General features: G+C 39.2%; 1 protein-coding gene across 1 annotated transcript; it reads left to right on the plus strand.

Moving 5' to 3' along the window:
* The first annotated feature begins 905 nt into the window (after positions 1–905).
* Positions 906–7118, plus strand: tspan36 (tetraspanin 36). Its single transcript, XM_006789777.3, has 7 exons — positions 906–1122; positions 3869–4060; positions 4309–4383; positions 4539–4637; positions 5081–5230; positions 5536–5619; positions 6296–7118. The coding sequence occupies exons 1-7, from the start codon at positions 1069–1071 to the stop codon at positions 6368–6370; spliced, it is 729 nt and encodes a 242-aa protein (XP_006789840.2). The 5' UTR covers positions 906–1068; the 3' UTR covers positions 6371–7118.
* The last annotated feature ends 5833 nt before the right edge of the window (positions 7119–12951 follow it).

A 12951-nucleotide genomic window follows, 5' to 3' on the forward strand; every position in this document is an offset into this window, starting at 1 on the left:
TTCACTTATGAGATTATAACAGTTCTGCGCATATAAATGCAAAAACACGAATTATGTTTCAAATGTCCTCGTGTAGTCCAACATTGGAGTCTTTGTTTTATATTAATTATTTTTATATCAGTTTTAAAATGAATGCAATTATCAGACATACTTCTGGGAATGTTTTAATATTACACTCTTAGTGCAATCCATCAAAAACGTCTCCAGTGAAAGAGGGATGTGTTTTTCTCTTCTTCGTGCTTTCTCGCGCTACTTTTGTTTGTTTTCTTATTATTAATGTGAGATAAGATATGTACTTGTGTATGCGTGCGCGCGAGGGAAAAGATTGGCAAATGTTTCCGTGCCTTCTGTAGTGAGCTGATAGCGCCTCCTCACAAACACACTGGAGTTTTGTTTGGCTGGAGTGCAGTTCTGATGGAGACCTGTAGGTGGTGAGAGTGTTGTCACGGGAGACCAGGTTGAAGTGCCCACTGAAAGCCTCAGATGTGTAGTTTTTGTTTCCATTTCTCGCGTGTGGACGCTTTTAATCGTGGGCTTGTATGCCTTTGTGTATTTGTTTTTATTTTTATTTTTCTACTGGCTGTCACAAACTGCAAATTGCTCATAGGTAATTTTATTTCTCTACAAACTTACAAGGCTTTATAATGGAACTTAACTGAACTGCATGTTGAATTAAAGGGGGACATGAATAAAAACACATTTTTAAATACCAAAGGCATTTAAAAGTAGAATCCTTTCTACGCAAAATTATGTTAAAATCCTTTAACCAAAATAAAACGCGTGTGATATCGAGCAGTACGATAGAGTCTCGGTCTTCCTCGTGTGAGACTGATGTATGACGTGATGCACGGGTTGGAGTGGGAGGGGGAGCTCCAGGACCTGCTGTGTAGCTTTGCTCTCCTCCCATCATCATGTGACCAGGTGATCAGTCAGTGCAGTCAGAACACAACGAAAACTTGTGACCAAAGCGGGCGGGCAGCTGGAGAAACTCGGCGTACATAAAAAGCGACATAAAAAGCTGGACATTCGGTCTTTTTCTTTCTCTCCTCCACCATTCACTGAGACGCCATGGACTGCGGAGTCGCCAAGATCATCCTCCTGTTTATCAGCTTGATATTTTGGGTGAGTCGCTGTGTAATTCTGTCGTTCGTCCACCTGCAGAGATTTTATTTCCTACTGACGACGGTCTGTGATGCGGAAAGGGAAAAAATAAATATGTGGGGGCTTTTCTATTTGTGTTTCTCAAAAAAAAAAAAAAAAAAAAATCTGCTGCTATTTGTTTTCTCTTTACTCCTCCTGTGTGAATTGTGCTGTTTGGGGTGTAAACAAATCAGTATTATGGTTTGATAAAGATCCCAGTAGTCAGCCCCCCGCCCTCCTTTTTTATTCTAGCACAGTCGCAGCATTACAGAGCACTTCCTCATTTCACCCCACCTACCCTTTAATAGACTTCTAACGTATGTAGCTCTGAAATAAAAAGGCCTGGGAAATTTTCATGAGATCACTGACCTGCCTGACTCTGCTCTTATTTTTCCGGCCATTCACTCCCTCGTGCAGTCATGTCTGTCTTTGTGTCAGAGTACTTTCAGTTGTGTGTTGCTCGTTAATGTTGACTTAATAACCCAAGCTTCTCCGCCTGTGTCCTCTTCAGTGACCTTACAAAGGCTTTTGAAAGGAGTGGGTAAATTTCCCAGCCTGTCCCTTCCGTGGCTAATGTGTGTGTCTAATTGGATAACTGTAAGACAGAAACAGCCTGTGTCTGTGAATATTTACCAGAGACAACACAGACGTGCTTTAATTTGAGTATTCAAATCCTTTTTTCCTCTCCTCTCCACTTCCTAGTTTTCCTATCTTCTGTTCCAGCCTGTATACTTTCTCTTTCTATGCCACACTTAACATCTTACATCCAGCAGCCTTGGGTTGGATTACCGAGCCTCTTTGAATCAAATGAAGGTGTTATTGCATTTCTCTGACCTTCACTTTATTTCAGTAATGTTCACTCCCTCCCAGCATGTGAGCATTACAGACAACAAATCACTCCATATTTTAAAAACACCTCTGCTATTTTTTCCCTTTGTTGCACAGCTCAGATGTGGAGCTAGTCAAACCTGCTGAGATTGTTTAGCCAACAAACAGCATTCCTGTGTTTGAGCTTCAGGCTGAATGTGCAAGTTTGACGTTTTTTTTGTTGCTGATTTATCAGAGAAGAGCCCTGATTAGACGTGAGTTGATGAAGAAATCGCGTATCCGGTTGAATTAACTGTTGACCTTCATGATATACCCAGCAATTTGATAAATTAAGGAGTTTCAGCTTTCTGTGGGAAAGTGAACATTTTTTTAAATGATAAACAGCCAGTTTCATTCTGGGGGATTGTTTAAAGAAAATCATTCAAAAGATTGAACTGAACTATGACCCACTTATTGGCCTCGCTTTCTTGTTACAGTGATAAACATTACACAGATTCTCAGACACGTGTTTTAAACAGTTGCTGATATTTCATGGTTAGATTTAGTGAACATGTTCATAGTTTGCTTTTATAAAACAGGATTTCTGCTGCTTCACAGCAATAAAGTTCATGTATCTGGTTTAAGGAAACGATAAGTTAAATGGTTCCTGGTTTGCAAAATTTACAGTAAGTCTTGTCTTTTCCTGGAATCAGATTGAAGATGGACCTTCAGAGAACCCCTCGTGGCCTCAGAGAGCTAGTTACATTCCAGAGAGGTTGCGTTTTACGTTGTGTAAGCCTCTTTGTGCTGCTTCTGAGCCCCAGGATCTGAGATTCTGGAGGGATTAGGGGGTGAGCACTGGATGGGGGGGCACAGCGTAACAAACCCACAGGGATCCCGTGACCGTGAAGTGATCAAGAAAAGTGAGTCATGGGGCTGAGCTACAAAGTGAATTGTTAGGATGCGCTAAACACAAGCAACCAATGTATAAGTTGCTTAACTCTGAGGGGAAGTAAAACTGAAAATTGCATGAGTGACTTACTTAGGGGAAACTTTGTGTCTGAGACTTTCCGTCTGCTACAGAAAACGTTGTTGGTTAACACCTCCTCTGTTCCTGTGTTCTAACTGACATCACCAACGTATGAAGAAAGAATCTTTCATAGACTAGATACAAAAATGTTAGCTTATTAGTTAATGAAGCCTTTTTAAAATGTCTTTTTTTTCCATTGCTACAGTAGATTTTTTTTTTTTTTTTTTTTTTTTAATTTCAGTGTGAAGAATCAGTGTGATTCTTTTCTTCTTTTTTTCCCTTTTTCCCCTTTGTTTTTAGGCGTGAACTCCCTATGCACAAACTTGGCCCTCATACCTGCGGTCATATGACTGGTGATCTCACTACTAAAGCATGACTAGCAGAAAGGTCGTGATGGCAGTGTGACTTAACGCCAGATATGCATCAAAGTTCAATGGGGCAGACTATCAGTGACCCTCACAGAGTATGTTAATCACATGAGAGCCAGTAGGACAGAAAAATAAGAACAAACATCTTTGTGCTCAGTTTTAACACAAAGTTTTAAAATCAATACAAAAAATAGAACTAAAACAAATAATTGATTTTAACAGTTATAGGTTGGCCAGTGTAACATGTCAGAAACAGAAGTGTTGTAGAGGAGGAAGAATGATGCGGTGTGTCTGGTTTTAATGTTGTGTTGACAAAGCAAGGAGCATGTGACTGACTCGAATTTTAACAGTGTAAGCTTTTAAAAACCGGTTGGAGTCTGGTTTCTAGCAACTTCATGTCTAGAGTGTCAGTTTCTTCATGAAATCGTCAGAATGACTTGTGAAGGTGCAGATGATTTTGCATCTATTGTAACCTGTGTTTATTTATAGTGGAATCTTTTTTTTCTGTCACTATTTCCTTCAGGCTGCAGGAGCAGCACTGGCCTATGTCGGTCACTACGTGATCAAGTCCTTTGGCAGCTTTGAGAGTCTGATTCAAAATAAGTCAACTCTAATCCCAGCAGCCATTATCATCGGAATCAGTGCGGTGATGTTCTTTGTTGGGATCGTGGGATGCTGCTCAACCCTCCGCGAGTCCAAATGTGGCCTCGGCTTTGTAAGTGTGTGTGTGAGGGAATTAGGACAAGAGGTGATTTGTGCCATAATCATATTCCCAATTCCTTAATGTTTATATGCTCATCTGTAAAATCGGAAGGTAGAAGTCCAAGAGCAAACCCTTATCACCTCAGCTATGATGCTACTTACCATCCTTTCTGTTACATTTATGTTTGTTTCTGTTGATCTTTCGCTCTGTTTTAGGATCCAAAATTTACATCTCATTTCTTTTTTTCCCATTCATTTTAGTTCTTTCTGATCATCATGTTGATCTTTGCAGCTGAAGTGACTGCTTTGGTGTTTAGCTTCATCTACCGCGGCAAGGTGAGTCACAGACGCTTCAGGTGTTCTAAATAATCCTAGAATATTAATCTGTGTTTAGTTATTTATTTTAAGTAACATAGGGAAAATATACTTGTCGTAGCTCACGGTTAACTTACATGACTGCTTACATGTGGGGGGGATTTGTTTCTCAACAGATCGATGGACAGCTTGAGAAGCCCATAAGAGACTCTCTTTCCAAGTATAATGGGGAGAAGAACCCTGACACCGAAGCAGTGGACAGCATGCAGACTTTGGTTAGTGTATTTTCTACTTTGATAATAGATTTGTTTTCTTGATTCTACTTTCATTCTCATTGTCTCTTTTGCTGTTGTGTGCATTCTCTCTCTCTCTTACATGGTTTCACTTCCTCTTCTCCCTCCAATTTTGTCTTCAGAAGACAACAATAAAAATTCAAATGAAGTTCATAAGAAGTCGTTGCACTTTACAGCTTCATGACCTACATGCACTACTTTTACTTCTCCTGTCTGTCAAACGTACCTGTGGGAAACTGATAACTGGATTAGAAGAAGAAACCGATCCAGTGTGTACAAAACTTGAAACACTGCAACACAGCCGCAGTACCATATTTCCCTTAGCTCAACTTCTTGTAGTACCTTTATCTTTACCTGTACCTTTATCGCTGTCTTTATCATAGTTTCCATTTGCACATGACCCTTTTCTCTTTGACTTTTTGCAGTTAAAGTGCTGCGGTGTCAAGAATTACACCGACTGGACCAACACCACCTATTTTTCTACAAACAAAACGCTGCCTTTGTCCTGCTGTAAAAACTCCTCATCGCCACAGTGCAATGGCAAACTGGAAGAATGGCAGCAGTTTAACACTGAGGTGAATCACACTTGAGCCAACTTTGCTCTTTCCGTGTCCCTGGGGTCACACGTGTTTGTCTTTCTCTAGACTGTACGATGTTTACTCTGACTACATGTTCACCTGCAGTTTGGATACTTCTGTCATTCAGTCTCAGATTTATTTATTTTTTTAATAAAAAAAAAAAAAAATGTTATTATGACAGTTATTAAGTCTGCAAAATCTCCCAGCAGGGAGGCAACGAAAAAGGAGCTAAAGTCAAGTAAATACCCTTGATGTGCATGTACTATATGTATACTCACAGCGATTGTGTACGTGTTTTTTAGGGTTGTGAGCCCAATCTGGAGAAGTTCATACAGGACGTTCTGACCTACGCCATGCTGGTCGTTGTTGCTTTTGCCATCATCAAGGTAAGATCAAGCTAAAATGCGGTTCGGCAGGTAAATGAGGATATGTCATTGACCTGCGTCTTTCAAACTCTGAAGTGCATGGATTTGTTAACTTAGCACTACTTGTGTGATCATTGTAGTCTGCTATGTGAAGAAAAAAAGATGAATTGTTAAAAAAAAAGTAAGTGAAATAGAAGCGGTTGGTGTATGATCCTGTTTATTTCAGTATTTCCTTTGTCTCCTCCCCCCAACCGTTCATGGCAGATGGCTTCCCCTAACTGAGCCTGGTTTTGCCAGAGGTTTCTTCCCGTTAAAAGGGAGTTTTTACTTCCCACTGTCACCAAGTGCTTGCTTGTCTGTATTATTGTAGGGTTTACGTGTGTACGTGTGTGTATATATATATATATATATATATATATATATATATATATATATATATATATATATATATATATATATATATATATATATATATATATATATATATATATATATATATATATATATATATATATATATATATATATATATATATAATTGAATTATGTATTTCAAGGGGTTTTTTCACTCAGGAAGCCAAACTTTGTGATAGGTTTGTAAGACAAAAAATTTCATCCCCCTTATTAGTCGGTTCATGTAACCTAAACAGAAAACTTATTTTAATTGTGTCTCTGATTTTTATTTTTTCCTTTTCCAGTTTTTTGGGATGGTGAGCGTGTGTGCGATAACCTGTAAAAGCCGAAGGAGTGGTTACGAACCCCTCTACGCTTGAAACAGTTCCCGCAAGCTCCCACTGTACCTCCTCCTCATTCTCCACTGGGATTTCTGAGTGCTTGCTCTACATTGCACAGAAGCATCTGTTCGTTGTGCTCTTCTAGTTCTATTTAAGTAATTACATGACGATCATTGTCTGGGCCTTAATGGGGTCATACCGGAACATTCCTGCACGAAAGAAATCTTGGTGAATCTTTTTGGTTAATGTGAACGCAGCTCTTTATTCGTAGTTATTGTTTTTGTTTTCAAGCTATGGCTTGGAATTTTTTTTTCTCCTTCATTTCTTTGGTATCGTTTTCAAAATAGTTTAAATAATCATAAATGTTGTTCGCAGCTCGATTGTGCTTCCAGCGTAGGCCATCGTCGTAGCTGCCATTACATCAAAGGGGAAAAAAAGATCAAACAAAAGAGAACGAATATTAACATTTACTCATGTGCTTGTAAATCCTGCTGGGCCCTTCCTGCCCTGCTGCATCTTGTAGATACTCATTAAGAGGAAATTACGCTTTGCATTTCCACTGTACTTTAATGAATGACCTCTGTCCTTGTTTTAAGCTGTATGATCGTAAACAAAAAGACAGCAGTTATATGCCTTATCTAGGACAGCAGAGTTTATAGCCACCTGCACGAATGAATACATGCAACACTTTATGGTCAGTTAACTCTGGTAAATTGAGTTGTAGTTCCACTTTGACTTTTATTGTGTTTATTATATTTCTAAATTAAAAAAGGTGAATATCTCACAAGCGTGTGGTGTGGTTGTGTCACTTTCTCTTTCTTTTTTTTTCTTTTTTTCCTTTTTTTCCAACTTATTTGCAACATTTAATGATTTTTATAGAAATGGCAAGCATCGCATTTCTTGTTTCTGTTGCTGTTGTTCTGAACTGAGGGCAGAGGGAGCAGTTGTCTACTCCTGTGGCCACTTTAGTGCCTTATAGCTTTACTATTCACTGCTGCATGGTGTTCAGAGCATCCTATTAAACGTGACCCAAAGCATTTATCTGTTACCTCCTGACTCTGCTGATAAAGAGGCCCCTCAGTGTGGCACATACAGAAGATAGGAGTATTCATATTGCATAAGCCCAGTTAGTGTTCAAATAGATAAATAAATGATACAAACTCCTGTACAGAAGATCTGTGTTCAATCAATGTGCAAGAGGAAACTGATATAGCAGTCACTGATGAAGCTGTAGACAAAACTATTTTCAACCATTTAATCTCAAATGATCCCGTGTACTACATTTTTGAAATTAATGACACATTCAAGCTGTTCACACTTCAATCCTTATTTGTTTCCCTATTTGTTCCTTCAATTTTTCAGTTTGCAGCTGTGACATTTGATAATGCATAGTCATGTTGGATGCTGTGTATTTAGTTGCAATAACATATAAAATCCTGTATGTGGTGCTAGAGAACCTTTTATCTGAGTTTAAAGTTTAAACCATCATCTGTAGCTGTGACGCGGACCTCAAAACATTGACTTCTGTGGAAGATCGTTCATAATTTGTCAGTAATTACTTGAAAGGTAAGATGTGATGGTTTAGAGCCTAAAGAGACATCTGAATTTTTTCTTTAACCGTCACATTTACACTCGCAAATCTCACATCTCTGATAAAGTTTAGTTGCTCTTCGTCTGCCTGGGATCTTTCCGTGGTTGCTGCTGTATTAATGACATCGACTGATGTAAATGACCCTGCTGCTGCGTGTCATTCTGGGTCCCTCTCATATCTCCTGGCTGCATATCTTATGCCGTGCACATCCCCACTGCCCCAGGCTGTGTTGACATTTAGACAGGCTGTTCCTTTTCAGAGAGAACTTGGCACGCACACTCCTAGATAACCTTGTCAGCTCCGAGACTTGCCTGTTCCTCAAACTGCTTTTTTCTCCTCTCTCTCTTTCGCTTTCATGTCAGTTTCTTCTTGTGTGTTTGTGCCATTTCCCTAGCCTCACCTTCTTCTTTCTTGTCATACATTTTTGTTTACTCTTATTCTTTTTCTTTTTGTTGACATTTAAAAGTGTATTTGCATCTCTATCTCACACCTGGAGCACCCATCTGTTTTCTGTTCTGTCTTCTTGTTTTTCTGAACTTCTCTCACGAGTGTTAACCCTTATCATATCAGCTGGTGCAGCAACGAAGATAGTGCTCTTTCTCACTCACTCTTGCTGAATACTGCGAATAATACCAATCGTTATCAACACAGCAGCTGTCTATAAAAAGTAGGTCAGTTAATTAAAATCATGAACTAAAAAGGTGTTAATTTGAATTAAGCACTTGCTTAACTATATTAAGCAAGTCTATTTAAAAGTTGTGTCTAATTGGTGCATAAAATCCATATTAGAATAAAGCTCCAGTGTAAAAACAGTAAAAACAACTTATATTTATACAAACCCAGTTTCCAAAAAGTTTAGGAGGCTGTGTAAAATGTAAATAAAAACAGAACCCAATGATATGGAAATCTGATGAACGCATGTTTTATTATAGAACAGAGAAAACACACTCTTTCTATTTCATGCAAATTATTAGCTCATTTTGAATTTTATTACAGCAGAAGGCTGCAAAATGCTTTTTAGGGGGTACTAAAAAGAAAAAACTGGAGGAATATTTTCCAACAAATTAGGTTAATTGGGAACAGGTCAGTAACATGATTGGGTATAAAAAGAGCATCTCAGAGATGCAGAGTTTCTCACAAGTAGAGTTGGGCAGATGTTCACCAATCTGTAAAAAAAACTACAAATCAACAAATTTTGCAACAATATTCCCCAGTGTTAAGATGCAAAGACTTTGAATATCTCATCTACAGTAAATAATAACATCAAAGGATTCAGAGAATATGGAGAAATTTCTGTGCACAAGGGACAAAAATCAATATTGGATTGGATTGAGGCCCTCGGGCAGCGCTGCATTTAAAACAGGTACGATTCTGTCATGGAAATCGATGTAGGGGCTCAGGAACACTTCCAGAAATCATTGCTATAAACACGGTTCATCGTGCCATTCTCAAATGCAAGTTAAAACTCTATCGTGCAAAGAAGAAGCCAAATATGAACATAATCCAGAAACGCAGAGCGGAAAAATGTTATGGACAGATAATCAAAATTTGAAAATCATTTTGGAAAACATGGACGTTGCATTCTGTGGGCTAAGGAAGAGAGGGACCAAATGTGACAAAGAACTGTTGAGCAGCAAGAATCGTTTTTTCAGCTTAAACATCTGACATGTTTTCTGTGTTCTGTTAAAAATAAAATATTATATTTATATTTTACACAGACCAAGCACTTTTTTTTTTAGGAATCCTGTTTGCATACTGGAGGAAAACACTAGTTTTGTTTGTTGTTTTATGACAGTATCATGTTCACTTTGAAGATAAAAAGAACCAACCAGAGAGCGATGAATTCATGAGGTTATGAGTCACTTGTGTGGATAATTTATTACCGTGGCATTTTCTGTTGTCTTATGTGGACACCTCCAGATGTGGCCCCTTTCTCGCTCTCTCACACGCTCTCCAATTTGGGCCATCAACTCACAGGAAGAAATTCCTCACAAGCCAAGCGCACATGCCAAATGTCATCACAAGAAGATTTCTGCCTGCCCTCTAATTTATTTATTTCCTTTCCTACTTAGAGAGGGATCTTTGCTTTTACTTATTTATTTATTTTGACAGGAGCTAACCTGAGGAGGGCGCACATACAGTGCTGCTGCTCACTTCCTGCAGGAAGATGGACAAAAAGTTCAGAAGGACTGTTTTTCTGCCTCTTTGAAAATATTTGAGGACACTTACCTGAAGAATTCCTTCATGATGTGTGCAGCTATTCAGCTACTAAGTGTCTTTTCTGGATTTGTTTCATAACCCCTGCCTTTGTCAGCTTTACCATCAAAGGTTTAACAAAGAACATGCCTTGAAGTGTATCACATGATGGATTAGAGGGATGTTTGCTTTCTTATAGGTACAGCAGGGAAAAAAGGGTGGGATTTGTCTCCTTTTTATTAAAAAGTAATACAAACAAATTGTAGTAGAGTTGTAGTAGTGTCAAGGTTTATTTGATTTTCCAACCTTTCACCATCCTTTGAGACCAAATATTAAATATGCATTGTCAGGACCAAGAGCAGGTGCTACTGACAGCAAGCATGCCCACTACTGTTTATGTGTGCTTCTCTACATAGTCATCCACAACCGACGCTGTGATGTCTCCATTTGTTCTACGCCATCACTGTTAATTAGAGAGGGAAGCCAGAGAAGAGGCCCAGACACACAGGACAGAGAACAGAGGCTGAAATAGACCACATGAGGAGCAGCAGGTCACAGCTCTGTCCAAATTACCTATAATTGTGTATCTTCACAGCATGCATTGTTGAAGGAGATATCCGTATCTTCTAGCTCCTTTTTTTTTATATTCCTTTGCCCTTTTTCTCATTATTCTCCTCCTTTCATTTATTTATTTATTTATTTACCTCATTTCCTTTACACCCAGCTTATGTTGCTCAACAAAGAATCTGATTTGCCACATGAACGAACAGAACAGAAATGCAGAATGCAGAATGAATTTTAAAAATATATCCCCAAACAAAGGGTTATTTTTGTCCATCTTTTCTATATCAGTATTTTTAATTTTTGTCATTTAAGTTTGTTGCAGAAAATATGCACAGGAAAAACAAAATCTGCAGACAGATATGTTTTTGAAATGTCTGGTCACCAGTTGCATAGCATAGCAAAAGGTGTCCATCTCTGTTTTACATTTACAAGGATTCAATGGACTAGAAACAGGCTTTTAAACAAGGAGGTGGTGCAGAGGTACTGTTGCCTCACAGCAAGAAGGTTCTTGCATGTTCTCTCTGTGTCCGGGTACTCCGGCTTCCTCACACAGTCCAAGGATATGCAGTTGGTAGGGTTGGGTTATATGGTGACTCTAAATTGCCCGTAACTGTGAATGTGAGTGCAAATGGTTGCCTGTTCCTCTGTGTCAGACTGCTGACCTGTCCAGGATGTAACTTACCTCTTGCCCTATGGTAGCTGGGATAGGTTAGCTGGGATATCGGTCAGGATGGTTGTCACCATGCATTCTGATGCTTTTCCTGCTACTGAATAAAACCATCCTTAGAGGAAGTCTCTTTGGGTGCAACTGCAACCAAAGCATTTGACAGTTTTCTACTTTCCATTTGTAAACCTGTTCTATTTTTGCAGGACAAAGAGAAGATATGCTTCTGTAAGATGCAAATTTGATAGACTAGACCAAGATTCCCTTTAGATACATAAAAAAAAGGAGAGTGAGAGACAGAAATCCTGTTGTTGGAAATATTTCTTGTCACTTTTCATCTTAGCGATAGCAGCGGCTCTCTGGTTTCAAACCTCCTTCTGTAATCACAAAGAAACCACAGACCCACTTACTGGCTTGTGTTTAGCAAATGATTCATCCCCGAAACATAATTCAGCCAAACATTGTCAGATACTTTTTGCAGTCTGAAGACCTAATAAAGTTTTGTTTCCCAAACTGTTTTATGCCACGATGTTTCAGATTAGAGGTGAGAAAGACATCTTCATCTGTGCTCTCACGCCATGAATCCCCATTAGCTTAGATATCCGTACACTAATGAGGCAGAAATGGAACACAAAATCCAGAAGTGTATCTGTAACTGTCTCTTCTCCTTGACAAACCCACAGCATCATAACAACATCACACACAGTTCATTACATTAGGTGACTCATGGATCTGTTCTCTGTGGAGCCTCTCTCCTCTTTATTAATCCCTCCAGCTGAAGCAACCCTGCATAATTATTACGCTCACCGTGACCTTCCAGCGGCTGCTGAAGTTTGTAAGTCAACAGATTATTGAGATGCTGCAGAAGCTGAAGAAACTTTGCTTTTTCCTGTTTTTTCTGCTCTGTTAGTCTTCATAAAGGTCAACAACCCACACACTTTGAGCTCACGCAGTTTTCTGGAGTTGTCAAAAAAGGGTTTAGGAAAGCAAGAAATCATATCTTAATATAGCTAGAGAATGAGGAACCAATCACACTGCGTTTATCCAACTAGAGCTGCAGATTTTACCTTTAACATCACTGTTTTTCCCCTCTGTTTTTAGGAACAACAGCATGGCTCAAATGGCTTGTGAAATAGACTAATTTCATCTTAATTTATATAATAAAACTGGCACACTTTAGCTCATCAGCAGCCATTTTCTTCTGTTCCTCTTTTAAACACTAGCCAATGCCATGCTCACAAAAGCCATGTGTTTTTCATTTTCACTCTCCTCACCAGCTCCCCACCAGGTAGATGTTCTGCAGAACCCACAGTCAACAAAGGCTCCTCTCTGGCTTCCTGTCTTGGGGGATCTCAGACCCACAGATGTTGTGCCTGTCAGGATGATAGATGGCCGTGGTAATCATCAAGCTATAATAACGAAACTGGAGTGAGATGGAGGGGCGAAGGGATGAGAAAGATGGGGTCTGAATTATAATTTTCCCATTGTTTATCCTTCAGCGGGTTTGGAGACCAGTAACTGTGACACTCGTGGAAACTAAGGTCTGGGAGATGCTGCCGGGAGTCACGGAGATATGAGGGAGAGATGTGAAAGTGAGGAGGGAGA

Source organism: Neolamprologus brichardi, chromosome 12 (assembly GCF_056152115.1).
Source record: "Neolamprologus brichardi isolate AB-2024 chromosome 12, ASM5615211v1, whole genome shotgun sequence".
Taxonomy (NCBI): domain Eukaryota; kingdom Metazoa; phylum Chordata; class Actinopteri; order Cichliformes; family Cichlidae; genus Neolamprologus; species Neolamprologus brichardi.